This window comes from Zonotrichia leucophrys, chromosome 1A (assembly GCF_028769735.1).
Source record: "Zonotrichia leucophrys gambelii isolate GWCS_2022_RI chromosome 1A, RI_Zleu_2.0, whole genome shotgun sequence".
Lineage (NCBI taxonomy): Eukaryota > Metazoa > Chordata > Aves > Passeriformes > Passerellidae > Zonotrichia > Zonotrichia leucophrys.
The window spans coordinates 2,279,385-2,302,841 of record NC_088170.1 but is presented as its reverse complement, the minus strand read 5'-3'; the positions used below and the strand labels follow the sequence as shown (position 1 = coordinate 2,302,841).

Sequence of the window (23,457 nt, the reverse complement as noted above, 5' to 3'; positions counted from 1 at the left end):
AAAGGCTCTCCACCACAGGCACACAGATGCTGAAGCTATGAAAACATAAAAGCAGGAAGTAAGAGCCAAAGGCCATAGCCAGGCAAGACAGAAAACTATATTTTTTTACTATGCCTAAATGTCCTTATATATATGTGTTTGTGTGTGTGTACTTAAAGTCATGTCTGATATTAATTTGGAATGTTTTCATCTATCATTGAGGTTGCAGGAAATTTGTCATTTGATTTTTTGTGCATATCTGTCTTGTGTACCAAATTAAAAGTTTTGTTTATACCTTGTGTTCTTTACAGTAGATCCTTTATGCTGATATTACCCGGTTAAGGGAAACAACAGTTTGGTGATTTTGTTTAAGCAGTTTCTCTGTTTATAAATGAGCATGTATCAACCTCCATAATATATAATGTAAAGGGGGAAAAGCATCTCTCAATTATAGTGATTCTAATAACATGGCTTTCATCTATGCAACAGAATTATTTGAATATACATTTCACTTTGATTACAAAATTATATTTATAGTAAATCTGCTATTATGTAGCAGACACTCAAATCTACATCTGGACACTGGAGCTGCCAGTGAGTAACAGGACTTACTATGGCTCTTGAATAAAGTGATCCTCAAAAATATTCCTTAAATTTCCTATGCTCTAGTGAAAAGGGAGTGTGGCAGGAACAGGGAACAAATCATTTCACAATAAATGAAAGGTAACTGAAGTGCTGTAGTTTGAAGTATCCACTAAGTAAATATCAAAGGTGTGGATGATGAAAACATATAAACCCAAAGTTCTATAATGGAAACCAGAGCCATTATAGGCAAGGACAGAGACACTCCATTCATTGCCATTGTGGCTCCATTGCTCATAATCCCTTTACCACTTCAGATTTCAGGCTGGTATTTTGCCAGGGTACCAGTGCAATGAGACATCCCATGCCCAATATCTATCAGTGCCATGCTGCTGGGAGGTTTGATCAGTCTTTCTGCACTGGTGACTCAGAATAAGGATGCCCTTTAACATTTCCTTCATTTCTTATTGATGCACTCTTTTTTTTTTTCCTTGTGATATTTTTAGAAGAATTTTAATATTATTAATGCTACCCATATTTTTTTAAGAGTTCTGAATTTTCCTTTGTATGTTCATATTTCCCAATGTTTAAAAGCTATTCTATCCATTTTCAATCTTGTATTTTGTTATTCACATGAAGACTTAATTCTACAAATTAAAAAAAAACAAAGCCTAGTATACAGGGGAATAAAACACTTTCTATGGTTACATTATTGCCTCCTGTATGCAAATTTCTTTAAATAAAAAAGACTGTAGAATGTGTGTGTAGTTATAAAAAAATGGGTCATGATGTTTTAAGTCAGTCTCTAAAATTCTGTTTACAAACTGTTAGCAAAAACGTAAACACCCTGAGGTAGGAGGGGTTTTTTTGGTTTTTTTCTACAAAGATAACATTTTTAAATCATGACTCATTTTAGAAACAGTCATAAAAAATACCCCAGTGATATGAAAGTTTGCTATTTTTTGGCCAGAAGCAAATTGTAATAATAGTTACCCCAAATGGTTGAAAGTGAAACACAGAGTGAAAAAATGACATACCAAGGATTTTGTCTGAACTTCAAAGATCTTCAAAAAACTTACAATAAATGTATGGTTGCAAAATGACTGTGAAATCTGAGTTCTTTAATTGGTAATCAGCACTGCTAAGCATGTGACGCCTTATTTCTCTACAAGTCCAAGTCTTCCAAGAAAGCTGAAAAGTCTTTTAATAAGCTGAAACTCTGAGCATTCACTAAAACTTCTCCTTTCTAGTTTCATTATGAAAGGCAAAATACATTTGCTGTTTACCTCTATATAAACTGTAAGCATACTAAAAAATTTAAATATGTAAAACATAATAGGTCTTCCCTAGAGCATAGAGGGACTTTAAGGCTGGCATAAGCAAAAGCCTCAAAGTACAATCAACTGGAACAAATATTTACATAATTAAATGAACAAAAGTCTGGTTTTTTGTATATTCTAGTTAATGTGATGTGCAACACAAATCAACTGAAGCAATGCCAAGTTTCCAAGACAAAAATCACAAGCACTTTGGATCAAGCAAACCCACCTATTGATCTCTGTGATTATGTAATGTAAAAATTCACTTCCCAAAAATGTAAGGAATAAACCCTGGATTTGAGATATAAGTATTAAAAAAAGAATAGTTTCTCCAGTTTAAATTTAGCTTGTTGTTCTCCCTTCTCCTCTCCTTACCAGCTGTAGGTGCTTAGTTAGAGGAATATCAAATCCTGAAAATCTTGCTAAGTAACAAGGTTAAAAATCTCTTCTGACTTTTACATAATATTCTATTTCAAGAATTGTGTTGCTGCCTTAAATTCTGATATAGGGTGAAGATGCAACACCTCCTGTGAAGTCTAACACAGGGAAAGGTTTTGAGACAATGACAAGATTTGTTAAGCACAACTGTTAAAAAAACCAAACACCAGCTATCTTTAACAATTCAAGAGAATCAGACTTAGTGAAGTGTGAATGAATGTCTTTGTGGCAGCCTTATAAATCACAATTATCAAGATACTTTAAACCAATACTACCAGCAATGTCTGAGCTCTGGGCAAATAGATATTAATTATATCAGGAGCAGCATTTTAGCTAGCTCATAACAAGCTTTCATACAACACATTTACCCAGTGAGAAGCTCCCTACCCCGAAAATTCCACTCCTGTATTGTGCTCTGTAGTAAACTTCAGGCAAGTCTAGTCCAAGGTTAAACACCTGTGCTACAGCTGAGATGATATTCTACAAAGGCAGCTAAATCTCTGGATGGATTGGAAAGAAATCCAAAGGATGAATGTGGAGAAAGATGGTTGCAGGTTGGCCAGGATATTAAAACAGTGTGCTCAGAGTCCTCATGGCAGATTCCTTAGCAAAGCTCAGTGTTCCAAGAAGACACCTTGCCAAACAAACAACCTGATTTTTAGACACCAAATAAACCATCAACCTGCCTGGGTGATGATATAAAATATGGCAATGTCTTGCTTTTAGTTGCCTCCTGCAGTTGCTTTACACTACAGGGAATCTATTAACAACAGATAATGGCTATCACATGTTTACCACATTTCTGGGAAAACCATGTTCCCTCAAGAAGAGTGCAATGCCTAAAAATAGTGAAGGAATTAGATGAGCCTTCTGTAAGTACTCAGTATAGCCTAGAGATTCTAGTAATTTTATGAGAAACAATGCTGTTTTTTGGGGTTTTTTTGAGGTCATCACCAAGACGTACCACATTCTCATATCTTTCTTCTTCTTTTTGTAAAGAATAGATACCATAGACTGATTGAAAGGTAAAAGAAATGTTTTGAATTGCTAAGAAGCAAAGACATTTCTGATGCAAAGACTTGGACAAGATGTTTGCATATTTGTAATTGCCAAAATAAATAGGAATTCCCCTCATAACTGAAGCAACAGAATCAGATATACTAAAGCAGGCTTGATCTTGAATTTCTCAGTGAAAACACTCACTGTATAGAAAAAGCTCCTTTATACACTGAGTAGATAAAGCTGAAGAAAAGTGGGAACAATGAGTCCTGGTTTATGGGGTTAACTGGTTTTCCCCATAAGAGCAGAATTTAAAATGTCCATAGCCCATAAAGTTGTACTGGAGACCTTCTATTGATCTTTCTCAAGGAGATCATTAAACAGATCCTTTTATTTGGACACCACAGGTTTAACAACCATAGGTAGCCTTGGCAATCCTGGCCAGAAATGCTTGTGAATCACCACAATACAGTAATTGATCTTGCAGCTGTGTGATAAACATTACAGACAACTTGTAAAATCACAGTAGCTGCCACTTCCCATTCAGTTAATCACACATCAATTCCAACTTTGTGACAGGAAACCTGCAAATAATAAAAGTTCCCTAACTATCTGATATATATATCCTGTCAGCAGTGTAAGGCAGTTCAATGCACCACAATGCAAAATAATTGAGGAGCAAATCTTCATCAAAGCAGTGTGTTTACATTCTTTTCTGTGTTACATTGGGTGCATACATGTTTATTTCAATTGCTGTCAAGTTTCTTAGAGAGGAAGGACACATCAGGGTAAGTAAAACATATCATCTAACATATATTTAACACAATTTTTTGATATTTTCTAAGTTCATCTGTGAATTGCTGCATAAGACACTTCATTCCTTCACTTCCTATCAGCACATCACCAGGAGTGCTGGTGCAACCAGCAGGGATGTCTGGCACCAGTCAGTGATGCCACATCTAATTCAGTGCAGGAACTGACTCAAAGGACCTGATATTCCAGTGGATATTAGAGGAAGCTCATGAAGTTTCTTCAGAAGCACCATGATGGCCAAGACTGGGGACAGAGAATTTTATCAGGTCTGCTGCTTTGGGTGGCAAAACATCTGCCCTGCAAAGAGGTAGAATTGATAGGTGAAGCTTAAGGGCAGCCTCAGTTTCTCATGGGATAAGGTATGTGTGAAAGAAAGAAACAGAGAAAAAGTCTTCTCTTTCCTCCATATGTAGAGGAAGAATTGTGTGTTGAGATCCTACAGAATACAGGAATTGCAGGGAATTAACAATATCAATATAGTCAGCTGGAAATGTGAATATATGACTGAGGGCAAAGAACTAAAAAATATTTCTTCCTGAAATTTTCTGGGGTTTGTTTTTTCAGATGAAGCAAGTGTTGGGAAAAGCAGAGACAAGAAGTGTTCAGTGATCCTTCACTTATATTTTCTGGCCCTCCATGTGATTTTCACTTTGAATTACAATGGTAGGAGACCTCATTGCAAGGTGGTCCAAGGAACCACCTGAGTGGGTTTGTTCCTCATTTTAACCTCCTTCCACACACACAAAATCATCTCAGTGGACAAAGGTACAGCTCAAGATCTACTTAAAGAAGGAAGTAGAAGATTGAAAACATAAGAGAAGAGAAAATAATTTCCATGGAAGCCTCCAAAACCTAAAAGGAACCTGTAACAGGGAAATGTTTCTCTGAAGTGTTGTGAGAAACTGTATGGTTTCCCACTTCATGTACACAAAAGAGAACCATTTAATTCTGATCTTGAAGAGCACTGAGGTGGATTTTTCCCTATTCTTGCTCATGGTCCATCTTGAAAAAAGTGGAACAGTAAATCATATAGGTGACAGCTTTTTTTTTCCACACTGAGAATCCTTCCCACAAAGAGCATTTTAAATTCATCATTTATGATTCTGTAACATCTCCTTTGCACAGCTTAAGCAAAGCAGTTGAAGACTAAATTCAGAATTTGGCTTTCTAAAATCACGATAAATTTACCATCTTGAAAATGCACAAAGTCCCAAGCTTTAAAGATGTGATGTCACTAAACTCCTTTTGAACATGGACCAAAAGTTGTTTTTCAAAAGGATGCCGGCCAAAAGTCAAGCTGACTACTGAATTTACAAATTCTGTCATAGCTACATATTTCCATTGCTAGGTAAAATCCTACTGATTTTTCTAACATGCTTGATAAGTACATTTAGGAGAAATGGAGATGATCCTAATTTACGTTCATTCTCAAGATAATAATTTATTAAATTCAAACTTTTGTAACCAGCTGAGGACAGGGGTGGTATTTAGGTAATCCTTACACCTGGCACAGATGGGAAATATGTCTGGCAATTCTTTAATATGTTGCAAGTTCAGGAGAATGAATCTCACCAGTCAGCATTTCCATACTTATAGACCCAGCAATCCATTTTCAGGCAAAACTGACTCATGAAAACTCTAAGCTATGGAAATATAAAGTATGAATTCCCTATATCACAGTAACCATATGGTATGAGACATATCATAGACAGTAATATTTTTAAGTGATTCAGTGATTCCATGTTCACTGATTTTGTGCTTGCTTCAGAGGGTGTATGATCTTTGGACATATCCTACACTGAATCCAGCCATGCTTTGAGAAGCTTTAAAACAAGCCCTCTTGTTTGGTATAGTTCATATTTTTTCCTAATTGATAAAGCATTTTTTAAGGCTTCAAAAATATATTGGACACCATGATGTAAAAAAATATAATGCTACAATAAAAACAAAAGGCGGATAAATGTGAATATTAAATAAATTTATAACAACATTGTTATGGAAATAGAAGAATATGGTAATACTTTAACACATCTTCTGGACAGATTGCTTCAAAAATATTTTTCCTTGACAAATCCTTTGAAAATTACAACCTTTTGTGTGTTGTTTTTTCTTATGACAGTGCTTCCTCTCCACATTTTCATTTGCATTTTTTTTTAGCTACTGTAAAAAAAAAGTGTAAAATATAGCTATCACTAGCAACAGTGACCAGTCTAAATAAGTATTTTGTATATATGCATGTATTTGTGCTACAAGAGATTTTAAAAAAATTTGTCCTTGAAAGAAAATTAAGTGCAAAGACTGGAACAGTGGAAATTTATTTGTTTTAGCTTGCAATAAAATTTTCAATACCCATCTAATTGCCTTTTCTGATTTCATATCCCAGGGGTCTCAGGCCACCAGCTGAGGAACACTGTCTTGGGGAGAAACACACTGAGAAAGAGAATGGCTTTGCAGTAGCAGAACACCAAGAAAAACTTCATTATCACTGTTACTGACAAAATAAAATGCTGGTTCAGGTCTCCATTTCAATAACAAGTTTAAATTTCAGGAATTTCCTTCAATTCAAGCAAGAAAAAATAAATCAGCAGATAACAGATACAGCAACATGTGCATCTTTCCATGGGGCTTTTTTCTGCTGTTTAAATTTTTTTCTTACTAACTGAAGTCTATTTCTGACACCAGATGTGATCCATAAATTCAGTTCCAGAGGATTAAAAACAAAAAAAGTGAAGAACCCCACAATTTTTTCCATTTCTTTTATAGAGAAAAATGAAAACTTATTACCTCAGGAGAAGGCAGTCGTGTTATATCTACCTCACCATTAAGTGGTGAAGAAAGAAGTTTGTCACCTAGAATACTTTTCAAGCAGAATGCCATCACTTCCTGCTGTTTAGGGCTGCAGTGGTTCTCCAAAGACAGTACAAGTGGATAGGGAGATGACTGGAAACATAATTTTGGGATTTTATTATTAATAAATAAAATAAGAATAATTGTTTTTCTAAAACATCTTGCAAAAGTCCCCTCAGCAATTGTATTTACCTTCATTTTCAAAGCATGCAGAATATAGATCAGTTGTTTCAGGTTAGTAAGACAATAAAAAAAGCTCACATTTGTGGAAAAGAGAAAGTACAACTGAAGAAGAAAAAAATGCACCTTCAGAAAGCTAAAGCAGAGGTGGACATAGGCAGAGGTGTAAAAAGAACGGCTTGATTTTGGTTTTAAATGGTAAAATTAAATTCTAAAATTAAAATTGACAACATAAAGCAGGATTAAATGTCTTTTGCTTTAGTTTATGACAGATTTTTTGGATTACTTTTCAAGCTAATAGTCTCCCCAAAGCTTGTTCAGAAATGATTGCTTTTGCAAAGACAAGCTATGCATTTTTTATTATTTTTAATAATACCATAAACATCTCTAGAGACAATCTATAGTTTACTCATCACAGTACTCAAGCAAAGATAATTGAGTAAAAATTGAAGGTAAAAGTTGAAAAGGGGAAATTGAGTAAAAATTAGATTATAACTCAAAAGAAACACATCCATTTAAGCACATAAATAAGTCTCAGAAGTTGCCAGCATTACTGGTGGTTACCAAAACCATAATCTGAATGAAATCTTTGCTCAGGCAGGACCTAAATTGTCAAGAAGGAAAACACCATTTTATTTTTTCCTGTCTTTACATTTTGTCCCATGAGCTTTTGTTAAGAGAAGCAGAGCTCAGCTTGCATGGACAGCTGGTACCAACCATTACCTGTTGTGATTTTATCATCTCATTGGCACTTGGGCTTGAGAAATAAAGTTTGCATTAGAGTTAAGCACAATATGTTGTGTATTAGCAAGAATAGGAGAGTTTTATCTAATGAGTTTTGAAAAACAGTGGAATAAAATCATGGTTTTAATTTCACTTTTAAAATCAGAGATTAATTAAATTGTATACAGAAAACTGAAGAGAAAAAACACAGCTTTCATTAGCGCTGAGAAGGCTAATAACACATATGTGTAAAAATCCACAAAAATTTGTGATCACGGATGTATAAATTCAGACACATAATGCTGGCCTGATTCTGAGATTTGTATTAATAGTCATACAGCACTTGCTTTGAGCAGGAGTTTTGCCAAAAGCCTATACAAAAGCCTGAGACAGCGCCAAAAACTCTCCAGATTTCAGTGCTTTTCCAGAGACAGGCAGAAGGAACCTTGCCCTGTGAGTCACCTGACCAAAAAAATCACTAGCTGCTAACATTTATCAGGTCAACATTCAAAATAAAAAGAGAAGAAATGGAAAACAAAGTCTCAGACTCATCTATTATCTAAAATTTGTGTCTATTTCATAAAGTCACATATAGGATATAAGACAGACTGATAGCAGTAGAAGAATAAGTGACACAAAAGCCTTTAAAAGATATAAAAAGGGAGAAAAATGTCAGACCAATTCTGAAGTAGCTCTTAAATTTATATTCAATCCTTGTTTAAAGGATCTGAGGTGATCTGAGGTGAGAAATGCACCTAAGAACCTGAGTAAGATCACCTGAATCCTTTGCACGAAGTTTGGTGCATATTCATTATCAGGAAAAATGATTATAATTCCTTTAAAAGTTTTTAAAATACATTAAGAATACATAGCACAATTGCTCTGTAATTAATTTTAACAATGCCCATTGCCACATGCTCTGTTTCATTTTTTTTTACCCTGGAGAATCTATAAGAGCCATGTCCCTGGCTTAGTCAAAGCCACCATCCCAACTTATTTCTGCAGACATATATCTATACATACCATAAATGCATACTTCTCAATCACATGAATTACAGAACGAAACGGGATTTTGCTTGTTAAAGTGTGACCATGATACACAATAGGTTCATTGTTGTGGCCATCCCAGCAGTCAATCTCCAGGCAACGACATCCTTTCAAGAGAGCACTTCAGAAGAACAAGAGAAATCATTTCACAGCCAAAAGAAAGATACCACACTTTTTTTATACATGTTGATGTATTTCTTTTTACAAGCACAGTCATCAATTACAGGAAAACCACCTCAGATTCATCATAAATAAAAATAAACCCTACAGAATTGTACATATATGAGACACACATATTTTCTGTTGCTTATTCTAGGTGTGTTATGTAATAAACTTTCTTAGAGCACTAAAGAATATGGGATTACCAGAATTATATTCCATAAAATGAGGGTCAAAGATTTCAATAAAGGAATTTTGAAATAAAGACAAATTTTCACTTAAAACAGAAGAATAAATATTTTAAAGGGTCTTTTGTGTTACTCTTCCAAACTTGCTTGCAATTTTGAGAATGCCTGTATTTAAAGATCCATTGCACTTAGAGAATCAGGTTGCACTTTGTCTTTACATAAGCCAGTTCTCCCCAGCCCACATTTCTATGAGGGAGTGCTAAAGTTTCTCAGGCACCTTGACTTTCCTGCTTTAATTTTAATACGTTAGTGGCATCCCTTAAATTCTTAGGTTTCTAATATTTGACTTGCAACTAACTGAAACATTTCTTATAAACCCTTTCACTTAATTACCAATCTGTCTTTTACATGCTGCTTTTCACACATTAACAATATGTCAAATATGCCTCTAGCTGATTTTAGCATTTTCCTCACACAAATAATAGATAAAGAGGAAAAGAGAGGGGGCTATACCCTTTTTGCAATTACTTTCAGCAATGCAGCATTCACATAATGGAATTTAAAATACTGTTAATAATTCAGTATTGTTTCTGATAGTTGCAGGTCACTACAGAACATTAAGAGAGCAACCAAAAGAAAGAGTTCAGATAGATGATGGTTCCAACTGCTTTCTCTTCACTAAAGCATTACAAATAATAGGAATTCTAGACACAGCTCTTCCTAATTCTTAATATATCCTGCCCTCAGTGTTGCCTTTGTTACACAATGCATTTCCATCTTCCCTGCCATCCTGGTCCTCCTCCTCCTGGAGTCACACACTGCAGAGGCTCCTCCCCTGCTGGCTGCTTGAATGCCCACGTTTTGTGGTTTTTGTTGTTTCTAAACTGCCCACATGCACTGACCACAAATGTTCTTAACACAGATATACTCCAACACACATCCTCTATATTGAACAGATTAGAGCTTGCCCAGGATTTTTACCTTTCTTTCAGGGAGTTATTTATTTTTGCACAGTGTGTTGAGATTAAAAACTGATTTAATCATGTACTGTATACCATACTATAGATTTCATTTGCTGCAAGGTTGACTTTCTGAGATGTAAGTGAAAAAAATAAATTGTTTCCAGACTATGAACAGATGGTTTGGCAAATATATTGAAAAGTGTGCACATAAAATAAAATATTACTCTCACATTTTCAACTTGTATCTTTGATGGCTTTGTCCCTTATTGCCAAGTAGGATTGTATGTGACTTAGTATTCATTTCAAACAAACCAAAGAATGTTTAAAATATTAAAAAACAATGTCTAAATACCTGGTATATCCCCATAAATGACTGGGTCCCATTAGTTGGTCAGCTATCAAGTAGGTGTTGTGAGAAGATGAAATAAAATAGTCACACAAGGGCTGGGTCATGTCTTGATAGACGCTCCTGTGCTGGCTTTTAAATATTGAACATTCCTCTGAGTTCATGTACCTTATAAATCCTTCAAATGACATCTGCCTTCTCTTCCTCACTGCACAAAAACAAAAGGAAAAACATCTCTGTCAGGAAGCCACCCTGATGGTTGTATCTATGTCCTTTCTGAAATTTTTAATAGCCAATTCTGAACACTGCTGAAGGTTATACAGCACAACACTTTCCTGAAATTTTAAAGTTCATAACAAATGTATAAATAACTCAAAAATCAGATACATGTGACTCTGGAGCTGAATTGCTGTGGCTCAAACTTCTGAGAGGAAATAAATGTGTTTTGACACTTTTATTCTTCTATGGACAGCAGTAAGAAGAGTTTTCAGTAGTCCTGATTAAATATAAAGTAAAATATTTTTTATTTACTTTGAAAAGTAACATGACATGCCAGACAATGAAATAAGAGAATCTTCTTTTCCCTTTTAAGAGAACCAGGATTGTTCTCTAAAAGTCAATAAGAAATTCTCAATATAATCTTGCAGAAACTATGACTCCTAGCACCAAATATCTTCTCCAGGGGTGGAAAAAAATCAAATAAATATTGATCGAATCATGTTTAGAAATACTTGAAATAAAAATAGCATCTTAACAAAAAAATTTACTGCCCACACAGATGAATTGCAAATCAAGCTTATTACACTACTGCATTTAAAACAAAATTAACTAGTTGAGTCCATCCCAGTGATAGTCATCTCATTTGTTCTGCTTTTGACTGGTTTAATGGCAAACAGAGCCATTACACTGCCAGCTATTGCTCCCAATGTCCTGTTTCAAATGCAGTCATTTTGCAAATGATATCATCTCAAAAGTCAGCTTTGCTTCAAAACAGAGTTTGAATTAGTGAGGGATTTTGCCCAGTTCTTACTCTAAAATAACTTTATTGTCACCCTAGCAAGCCAGTAGTGAACAAGCAGTAAATAATCCAAGATTATTTGATGCTAACAATAACTTAGAAATCAATGTATACAAACTTGAGGACTGGAAATATCTGCAGGAAAATCCCCTTTTCTGCCCTGGTAATTCTTACTTTAACTGTAAGTACCAGAATGCACAAGTTAGAATTGCTATTATCAATCTTTGGGGTGTAACAGAGTGAAAGTTTTACACCTGAATGAGAATTTACAGAAAATAATTATTTCTCTATTACACAGGTCTTTGAACTAGAAAACTTGCAATGTTTTACAATGATAAAGAAAAACAGAAGGCCATCCAGACATCAAACATACATTCACTGCACCACTGTTTTTCCTACCAGAAGTCTTTCTGAAATTATTCTTCCACACTTCCTTTGATCAAGAATCCACAGACAACCCAATAAAACCATTTCAACAGCTAAATAATCTTATTTTCAGGAAATTTCCCATAATTAGGAAACAGAAGTTTACCCTGAAACTTCCTTGCTGTCCAAAATATTTGTTCAGTTTGATATTACTCCTCTCCTCTGTTTCCACACTCTTTCACTAGTGAAAACTACTCTCACACTTCCCTCATTCCAGTGCTTTCCACAAAAACAAATCCAAGCCAGGGCATCTTTCTGTTTCAGATTTCTGATAATTTTCCTTTTTCCTTTCATAGGAGAAAACAGGATCCTATTTCTTCATGGAATGTCCTGACAAACTGCTACTCACCTTTACCACCTTAGAAGGGTTTACATATTTATTATTTCCTCCATTTTTTTTCCTAGTAACTGACAGTGTCTAGTTGCTTGGATGTTCCCTTTCTAAAATAGATATTACATTTGATCTTTTCCAGTCTTTCAATTCATCATTCATTTGCCCCCTGTTTTCAAAAGTAACCTTTGACTTGCATTAGCCAAGCTTGTTACAGTCAATTTTCTAAGAACTTGGATTTGTCAACCTGTCTTCACTGACCTGATTACATCATTTAAGAAGGTCCTACTCTGTTTCATCCATATTTTTGACTGAGATCTTACTCAGATTAATAATACTACAGAGGAATTTCTTTGGTCTTTTAACTAAGAGATTTTCAGGATGACTTCCTGCCACACTGATGATTCTTGAAAAGAGTATCCTATTTAATATCTTGACTTAGGTTTATCCCCATGCATGTCTTATATTGTTCTATAGTTGAAACAATTGAATTAATTGTCTACTTTCTATATCTTTAAAAATAATTTTGAATTTTTAAATGTTATTTAAAACATAATATACTCATCCTGTACGCTTTGCCTATAATGAATTACATTAACTGTCTGGATTTCATTTCTGATTAATTTATTTTTCATGGTCTGTCTATTTCTCTGAGTAATTACAAGTAGAGCTACTAACTATTTGTATGTGTGTACGAGCATTTTTTTGTTTTCTAATAATTCTTACCTTTACTGCATTTATTTATTAAATCAGTGAAAAATACTGGCTTTTCAAAGCCTTGCTTTTTTTCTGAATTATTTATTATGTTTTCCTGGCTGTTTTTGTCATTGACAAAAGTTAACTGCAATATTCTCAAGAGAAATTAATGTTTATGCAAATGTACTGATGAGCATAATCCCCCAAAAATGAACATCTAGCATTTTTTGTTAGTCAATATGGACTTCAATAAAACATTCAGCTCATGTCTCCAATCAACAGACTAAAAATCTTTGTATTTTTAAAGAGCTTATTACAGGCCCTTACATTTCTGAGGAATAGCCCAGTCACACTATTTTCTGACCATTTACAGACATTTTCTGCTTCTCCATTAAAGGAAATGGGAATTCATCTCCATAACTATTCCACAGTGAAAGACTTTCATCAAGGCCTTACATTTCTCCCCCTGAGGAACCTCAGTCTTTTTCTCCATTAGGACCTTTTAGCAGTAGCTAGTGTGCACACACATATCCATTCCTTGTAGAAAGGGAAGGCAAGAAAATATTTCTGTCTTCTCATTGCCTCTTTCTGTTCACAAAGTTCAATGATTTCTTTCTTGCCCTCCTCTTTTGGACAGTGTGGAATTCATTTTATTAGCAATACTCTTTTATATTGTTTGGTTGGTTTTTTTTTATCTGATTTAAGAAAAAATTATTTTTCTCATTCCTCCTGTTAAGATAAACTCCAGCTCTGCCATATATACAAATACTGTCACATCAGAGAGGAATTATGGATATAACCTGAGTATTTGAAAGACTCTGATCACATTATACATTATTTTCAGTGTTTATTACATTCTGCTTTCTTATTTATCTTGGAACTTCTTTGAAAGTATTTTTCTTCCTCTTTGGAAAGAAAAAATTGGAAACTTTCATAAGATATTTGCTGCCCTGAAGGCCTGTAGGGTACCCACACTGAAGCAGAGAAAACAAGAAATCATTCTGCACTGGCCAGAGCCGCCTCCAAGACCTGTTTCCTCCTGGAGTGGAACATAGAGAGTAGTGTAGGTGTATCACTTGGTGAGAAATTGAGGTTTTAAAATGTTTAGTATGTTGTGGATAAAAGGAAAATGAAAGACACAGGGTGTCATCCTGAATTTCTTCTTCATGCTTCTTCTTCCTTCTTCTTTATGAGTTTAAGTGGCATTTTGTAATTGCGCAGAAAAGTCCACATTGGGGGCTCTTTGGGATCAGTTATTGAGTTAAAAAAGAAAATAATCCAGGTGTCAGCTCTTAATTGAATAGTTTAGTCTTAAAAGACCTTGTAACAAAAGATTGTAAGCCATTTTGTGCCTTCTAATAAAAACCTGCCAAACCCACAAAAATAAGACTGTTTTACCAATAAAAATATTAAACACCTGAATCCAAATATAAACTACCATCTCAAGTGCCTTCAATCCAAACCCAAAAAAAAACAACAGTGGAGGGACTGAATACAATCTGCAGCCCTTCTGGACTGAAGTAGAGGCTTGGGAGAGAAGAGCCTGAGCTGAATTTAACCCCATGGGAGAAAGGTGTTTCCCATGGGTTTAAGTGTACGTGTGTGCTCTTTGTTTCCTAAGAGCTGAATTAGTGATCAAATGTCTGTGTTACTCAGCTCCTAGAGAGAGTGAAGTGGGTACAGATATATTTACTGGGAATTTTAGGGGGGAATTCATGGGAAATACTTGCAGAGACCAGGGTGTTCCTCTGTTGTACTAGAAGGAGGAAGCTTTCAATCATTGTTAAAAGTCAGGCAGAAACATCATCAGATGGAATTTCATACTGTGAAATTTGACTACTTTACATCAGAATGAAACATTCACGCTCTAAGGGAGCAGTAAAGAGAGAAGTATTTCTCTGACTAAAGTAAAAATACAGTTATTCCTTAAAGTAAAAATACGGTTATTCCTTTTCTACTCTGAGTTTACATTCTAGGGAAGCTTTTTTCTACCTTACTTACACCTATAACTGGTGCATACTGGAATAAAGTATCTATCTGAACAGTTCAGTTCAGTTTCCTAAGGGCTTTTATCTCATAATCACCTTCTTTTGAAAATTTTCCCTGAGACTGGGTATTTACACACCCTTTCATCCATCTGAACTATTGTGTCTCACAAATCCAGCCACAGCCATTGTCTTTGTTGAGATTTTGAAGTCATCTTTCTTGCTTCACATGATTTTTTATGAAATCTGTAGGACTTTGACAGAGATATCTGCTTTATTAAATTTGATTTACATTGGCCAATGGGATCAAATGTTCTCTTCTGCAAATTTCTGCTCTACATCCTGCTCTGTCTCTCTCACACATGCTCAAAAAAACCCCAAAAAACCTTCACGACTGTGTATACTAGAATAAACTGAAAATGGTATTTTGCTTCACAAACACATTCTGGATTACTCAAAGTCCTTATCTGACAGATGCACCAGGCTTATATTGTTATTTACAAAGCAAGCTGTTTTTTAAGACAGGATTGCATTTTCGCCCTGTTTTTGTATTGCCTAGCAGTAAAATAGGCAGGAGTAGAGTCTTTGAGTGGCAGTGCATTATAAACAATAATGGGATGCACCTTCTTATCCTCACTCTGCCTCTAATCCTGTCCATGTAAATGAGAAGTATTTTTTTAAAAAAAAGACATATATACCAAGCTAAAAAAATGCATTTAGTTGGCATTTTTTCTTTAATCTCATTTAATGAGTCAAGGCTTCTATTCAAAGCTAATAGTAGAATGGGCAGATAATGGGATGTTTGGGAAGAACAAAACTGAAATTTGGGTGTTAGTAAGACATAAATGTCAGGTGTGAATCACATATTCATATTTTGTGATCAACTCCATAGAAATGGCTCTTTCTGCCAAAAATGCAAGCTTTTAGCATACACATGAAAAAATCTGTTAGCGTAGCATTTTGACATTAGGCATTTAAATTGTATAATAAAAATGAAAGCGTAATTCCTTCCTGAAGCAGCTATAGTACCCAGAGAGAGTAAATTCAGAGTTATCTGGCCCAATATATTTGGAAACCTCTCTGCACAAATGTTAGGGATGCACTAAATGCTGTAAATGGATTTCTTTAATTTATATGTAAAATGTAGTCATTGCTTTCATCTTAATTGTTTTAATCTTGACATACCAGTGGTATCATATTGATGAGAGAATGGTCATTACTATTAGCAAACCTGTCAATCAAGTGTCAAAGCCTGCCCTTTTCCCTCTCTGTAAAGCAGAGGGCAAGGGTGACAGATGAGTCCAACAGATCATCCTGATGAAGAACGTTCTGCAGCAAATTCAGAATGACAGTTGCACAAAATGGTCTATCACAATACCATATGAATCATCTCCCACGTCAATCATAACTGGAACTTTTCAATAAATATGTCTGAGTGGGAGTTTGAATTCACTCAAAGATGCATGAACAATACAGAGATTATTTTGTTCAGCATTATTTCCAATTATGAGACAAACAAATTTATCACAGGTGAAGAAACAAACAAGAATTTGGCTCAGCATCTGAAATTTAAACCAGACATCAAACTGAACCTATAGAAACATCAGTTGATATTTGCAAAGGTCTTTGCCAATAGTCTGAAGATTTTTCATTCTTTAACTGCGTTATAGCTCTTAACTTTCCCATCAAAACAAGTGAAACACAATAAAAGGAACTTCCAAACTGGTAACTTGTACAATTAGTAAACATTACTTCCTCTGAAACAGTAGAATATGTTCAATAAAGTACAGTCAAATTTGAAAAGCAACCTCAAAGAATAAGGGCATAAGGAGTCATGTGTTTTGCTGCTATTAGTGGACAGTAAGTGCCTCTTAATGAAATAACCAATGTTCTTCTGTTTCTCATTGAAAAAGTGGCATTTCCCATTTTCTTCTTCCACACCAGGTCAGCATAGAAAACCTGGGTTTTTCATCCCAGAATAAATATTTTCTCCTTGGGTTTGCTTTTCCTAACCAGTTATCAATTCCACCCATTTTCAAAAGCTGGGAACCAAGGAAATGAAAGAATTAAACACATTCCACTGAATAAAATAACAGCTTCCAACAAAAGGCAGCTATATCCTTTTCATAGCTCAGTGGTAAAATTTGCCACAAGTTGAAATCAGTGAAACTCAGCAGAAGTGTTACACTTCAACTTGGGCCACCTTGAAATAGGTGAAGGACATGTCAGAGATTTATGAACCTCTCCTCATCTCCGAGTTCTAGGGAATCAGAAAGGGTGACCAGGCACCTCTGAAAATCTTACCCAGTGCTTCTGCAAGGGAGTCAGAGGGACATCAAAGCCTTGTCTGAAGCCTTGCATTATCACTAAATGACTCAAGGGAGACAAGACAGGGTAACGAGCAGACAAGAAAAATGGCAGATAAGAACTTTAAGAAAAACAAATTGGAAATGGTCTGTAATGAGTTGAAGGACAGAATTTATAGAAGGACTAGAAAGAAAAGATAAAAAATGACAGAAAAAAGGAGAGAGCAGAGAAAGAAAGGCACCATGAAAATTCATTAAAACAAAGGAAGAAAAATAATTAATAGATGAAAAGACATGTTTTCAAATAAATAAAGAGATGAGGTTTTGCAAAACCAAGTCATTGAGAGAAGCACAATAAATCCGAGCTAGATATCAAATAATTTAACTGTGCATACCTTCATCAATGGGTTCATACTTCAGAATAATTTCTAAGACAGTTGTTTCATTAGCTTCAGTTTGAAATTGCTCTTTTGCAAGAAATTTCAGGAGCTGGCCATCAGGTAGAATGTTGCCATCTATTGAGTAAGCCTTGAATAGTTCTTCAAATTCAGGTCTGTGTACAAGAGCTCGATAAATCGCTCTGAAGTCGTCCATGCTAATTATATCTCCTGAGTGTTTGTCAATCGTTTTCTGAGGAAAGAAGCAACCAAAAGATTTTTTTTAAAAAAATCAATAAAACAACATTCATATATCCAAAGTTATGCACCAAACATTTTTTTATAACTGACCATAGGAGTAAGAATCATAGAAGAATCCAACAGTGGCTACAATCAGATTACATTGTTCAACTTTTAGATTATGCTTTGTGTGCTACAAATATTTTATATAAAGTAAAACGGACCATATGACATAATTAGCATCTAAATAAGTACAATAAATTTAGATTTAATGCATTTTAATATTAAAATATATTGTAGAAAATCTCTAAAATGTTATTCATTAAAACAAATGTGCAGCATAAAACTTATCAAGTGGAAAATATATTTAGTATAATACCTCTCCAACAGCTATTGACATCATATTGTAAATACTGTCAGTAAAATTTGCATACAAAAACATCAACCAGTAATCTTAAAAATGACATAAGGATGTCCAAATTATCAAGAGACAAGTCTTTTACCACTTCAAAGAAGAAACACTAATAAAAATTGAAGATTATATTTTATAATAACCTATGACATCATGTTCTGTTCTTAACAAGCCAGAATGTTTAACTTAGGTTAATTGTCCACACTTTCAGAATTCTTCAATTTAAGCTTGTTTTCATAGAGCTTAAAAAAATGTTAGCATAGTAATTAATTTCAGTGTTTCAGTGTAAAAGCCAAAAGAAAAGTTAAAAGGGCAAAAGAATTTGAACAGAATTATATTTTTTACGATTTCTGCCTTTTGTGGTTTTCTCAGGTTTAACAATTCAAACTTTCATTTAAAATTTTCTACTCAAAATAAGTACCTGCATACAAAATATAAATGTTTGTAACATTTTAGCCTGAAATATTCTTAAAAGTTGCCAAATTAAGAGAAATCTGCTGACAAAATTGCTCACAAAAATAAAAAATTAGGACAATCTACTGCCTCAGTGATCATCACTGTAAATTGATGAAAATTCCTAACTGTTGGCTCCTTAAACAGAAAGTGCCAAAGAGGCCAAGTTCCAGCATCCAAACCATGGCACTTACAATGGCTGGGTTGGCTTCCACCAAAGTGTCTATAAACAGGAAATTGCTTACTTGAGCTCTGGCTGCTCTTTGATCAAGATTTGGGATTACTGCTCAATTAGATTGGTTTTGAAGGCATAGCATAAAATCTAAAATTTAATGAGCCACTGACAGTTCCTTCCTACTCATACAGTTCCTACTGTACTTCTGAATAAGTACAACAATAGGATTAAAAATATATTAGATAACTAAAACAAGTAGAAAATTAATTTCATGAGTTCTAGTGAAAACATCCTACAAATCAGTACTTCAGTATTTGCTTTGAGTTTGTGAAAGAGAATAATAATGATTTTTAACAGAAGTCACTAGCAAGAAAATATTTTTGTACAAATGCTAATTATTCACATTTCAGCATTGCTGAAAAATTCCCCAGCTAAGGTTGATATCTTCAATCCAATTTTTAATGTTCTTAACAATACAGCAAATTTGGTCATAACCATTAAGCAGGAAAAAAGAATACCAACTTATTTTGGAAATAAACAGTCTATCAGGACTTGGAAGATGTTCACTTAGTTGCTGGCACAAAGAGAAGCTGGGCAAAAAAATTAAAGTTTCTATTTTAGTTGCCTTTTGATGAAATACAGGCAATAATACTACATAAGAGAGCTCTAAAAATTAAAGTGATAAAAATCATGTCACTATAAAAAGATATTCTTACAATTTTGGGGGTAGATTTTTGTCATTCATATTTTTATTAGTGCACATCAAATCTTTGCTGTTCAGAAAAAGAAGAGACAAAGAGTCTTGAGAGAAATTATATGAAAATTTATTATTCCTTAAAACCTTAATGTTCATATTGCTCAAAAGAGTATTGCAGTAAAACAAACTCAAAGAGAACAGACAAGAAAGAAAAGCAGATTATTCCTTTAAATTGGTTTTCTATAAAATGTATTTTGCTATGTGTAACCATTAGATTATCTGCTGGTGGGCAAGATCCCCTTCCAGAATGCTTTGAATTTTTACATGTTATTACACTGATTAAATATTTGAGCCCCTCAAACTACTGGACACCTGTAAATCTTTCCCAAATAGCAAAGAACACCTATCAGTACTGCAATAAATAACTAGATCAGGCTATTGGGTATAATAGGTTATTAAACACAACTAGATCAGACTTGTCCTTTGCAGGTCACTTCCCTCAAATAATTCTTCTTTTCTCTACCCACAGCTGATCACTCTCAAACTCCTGCCAGAAACCAAAGTAGGGGAAGATAGAGGAAGCAGTGAGAAATATTTTTAAATTCTCAAGAGCTCCTCCAGGTTGGCAAATATCTCCTTGCAAGTTCAAAAACCACAGGAAGCCTCTCCAGCCAGGGTTGAGCTCATGCTGCTGGTTCTACCTTGGCTTGACAACAATGAGAGGGGAAGACAGGGTGAGGAAAACTTAGCACCTTCCTTCTTATGACCTAAAAGTCTCTGACTTGCCATAGTCTATTCTCCTCTGCCAAATCGGGACAGAATCAGCCAGCTGGTTACAACATTCTTAAAAGAATCATGTATATAAATGTGTAAATAAATAAATAAACAAATATGCATTTCTATATATACACACACTTGTTTTCATTCCCTTAGGGAAACAGCATTACCAGACAGCTGTTTGGGGGGACAAAAATGAGGTAAAAGGAAAATCTTACATCTTTTGAGTCATTACAATAAGAACATGTATACCCAGTATGTGCCAAGGCACACAGTTTTCTAGTATTTGCTCACTGGGATGTGGTATTTGTTGGGTCCCCAGGACAAAGGAGGAATTGAGAAATTGACTCCATGTTCTTAGAAGGATATTTTATTATTTTATGATATGATATGATATTAAATACTATACTAAAACTGTACTAAGAATAGAGAAAAAAATCGAAAGAAAAAGCTTAACAAAATACTAATTAAGAACCTGTGACTGCTACTAGAGTCCTGACACAGCTAGATCATAGTTGGTCATTAAGTAAAAACGATTCACATGTTGGATAAACAATCTCCATACATCATTCCAAAGCAGCAAAACAGGAGAGGAAATCACACAATTCTCTGAAGCTTCTCAGCTTCTCAGGAGAAAAAATCCTGGCGAAGGGATTTTTCAGAAAATATGACAGTAACAGTGGCACAAGATCTGCTTGGTAGTAGTTTGCCTACACAAAATTAACTTTTTAAGACTGGTTTCTAGCAGAATGGTGTAACCTTCATGGAAATCTCTTAAACACTTCCAGATCTCAAGGCCAAATCCTTTCCTTGGAGTGCAATTCCCATCCATTCAGGTACACTTCTTAAATACTCCAGGAGAGATGTAGTGAAGAACAGAATGAATGTGTGCTGAATCTAAAGCCCGAGCAGCTCTGACAAGTCCATGTTGTCCTCCTGGCAAGAGGATTTTGAGGAAGTTGCTCTCATGGCTCTGCCCAGGCACATCTGGGTTCATTAGCTTAATCCAGAAAAAGCTGAATAGGATGAAACCAGAATGCTTCAAGTTTTCTCAAGTGTGGTCATGTTGCAAAAAACCTGGGAATAAAAATCAAAGTGTGTTCCATCTGACATAATCTGTTGTGGTGGAAAGATAGAGTTATGGGGATGTCAGTCTCTTCTCTGAGCACCAAGAAGTAGGACAAGCAGAAGTGGACTCAAGTCGTGCCAGAGATGGTTTACACTGGCCAGTAAGTAGGAAAAATTTCTTCACTGAAAGTGTTGTCAAGCATTGGAAGAGGCTGTCCAGGAAAGTGTCTGAGTCACTATTCCTTGAAAGTATTTAAGAGACCTGTAGATGTGGTGTTTAGGGACAAGGTTTAGAGGTGGACTTTTCAATGTATTAATGGTTGGACTCAGTGATCTTAGAGGCATTTTCCAATCTAAATTATTGTGATTCAAATACAAGCCCTGGGTTATCTATTTTACACAGAAACAAAAGACCTGGAGGAGGAAAAATCTTTGCTGATTTTGCACACCACTCTAGCACAAAATACATTTCCCAAAAATTTAACTTGAAAAAATTCAGCAAAGGTATGATGTGTGTAATTGAACTTCTGAACTACTAATTGCTTAATGTACATACACCTTACCTTGAAAATATGTTTTAAATGATATTCATCAAAATTTATTTGCATTTTTTCAAGAAGCCTAATGCAACCCTCTAAATCAATATTCCCATTCTTGAAATCATTCTGAATGAGACTCCAAAACCATGTATGAGACGTGAAGTTAAGGAAGATTCTGGCCCATGAAATTGCCCATTAATGGGGGGATGAGGGGGAGAAGTTTCATTTTCTTAAACCTAAGAAGGTTGTGCTTTCCTTTTCTCATGCTCTAGAACACCTTTATCTTCTGACCTGTGAGAATGCAGCAGGCCCTGAGGCGTGCAGGAAGAGATTTTTGCTCTGTCTTCAGAGACTTAGAGGGCAGTGACCAGAAGGGCTGAAGTGAGGGAGTGAAGATGATCAGGGGATGCTCAGGGTGCAGAAAGGGGTGCAGTGAGAGGAGGGAAATGTGGGGAGGCTGAGGGGACTCAGCAGCAGCAGGGAATGGTGGGAAATGCCAGGAAACACCAAGGAATGAGTGTCCCCAGCACTGTGCCCACCCAAACCTTATCAACAGGCTCTGGCTGATGGGACTGGCTGCCCCAGGCCATCCCTGCCACCCTCCTGTGTGCCCAGGCCACCTCCAGGCCTGAGGGGAAAGAAACACATCAGGGGGACCCAATGGCAGCTCTCACAGGCCAGGGAGGGGAGAGGAGGAGGAGAAGGCAGCAGAAAAAAAGGATATCTATTCTCATCCATGGTGGCTGTGCTCCAGCCCCCTCACAGCAGTGCCATTACCAGCCCTTGCTCGGGCTTGCGGTGGGCTCCTCATGCCCCCATGTCCTGTTGGAGTGCCATGGAACGTTCGCCCCTCCATCCTTCCAGTGTTGCTGCAGTGATGTCACAGACTGCAGGTGCCCAGCACAGTCCCCTTCCTGCCCCTGCTCCAACACCATTGTGGGCCTTTTCCTTCCAGCACAAAATATCTGCCAGGTTCTGCCCTCATCCGCCATCTCCCACCCTCAGGATATCCCACACGCCGGTGCGGGCCAAGGCGGGAGCTGCGTGAGGCCGAGCAGGCCTTTGCGGCCAGCGGGGCCAGTGTCCTCGTGGGGACTTTGGCCAGCTTGTCTGAGGTGCCTCTGCTCTGCTGCGAGGTGACAAGCTGGTGAGGCAGGAGGTCACCACAACATCTTCCCACAAAAAAACCAGGAGCACTGTGCTACCAACCCACTGCAACAGCTTGAGGGAAACCCCTTCTTTGGGCCTTGGGGAACCAGCCGACTCCATGGTTCAGCGTGATGGTGGATGTTGGAGAATGGTGAGAAACCACCCAAAGGGCTGGAAGTCCACATAAAATGGCTGAGGCCAGCTGAAATGGCTGAGACCACCTGAA

The 23,457-nt window shown here is 36.0% G+C and overlaps 1 protein-coding gene across 1 annotated transcript in view; it reads right to left on the bottom strand.

The window, feature by feature from the left end:
* Positions 1 to 22,938, bottom strand: part of PLCZ1 (phospholipase C zeta 1) — a 44,885-nt gene extending 21,947 nt beyond the window's left edge. Inside the window, exons 1-7 of the mRNA XM_064729866.1 lie at positions 22,860 to 22,938; positions 22,374 to 22,434; positions 22,107 to 22,257; positions 17,740 to 17,974; positions 10,589 to 10,790; positions 8,904 to 9,048; positions 6,915 to 7,070 (exon numbers count right to left, since the gene is read on the bottom strand). Of these exons, the coding sequence (XP_064585936.1) occupies positions 6,915 to 7,070; positions 8,904 to 9,048; positions 10,589 to 10,790; positions 17,740 to 17,974; positions 22,107 to 22,257; positions 22,374 to 22,434; positions 22,860 to 22,938 (1,029 nt within the window). The remainder of the gene's footprint in view (positions 1 to 6,914; positions 7,071 to 8,903; positions 9,049 to 10,588; positions 10,791 to 17,739; positions 17,975 to 22,106; positions 22,258 to 22,373; positions 22,435 to 22,859) is intronic.
* Positions 22,939 to 23,457: the final 519 nt, after the last annotated feature.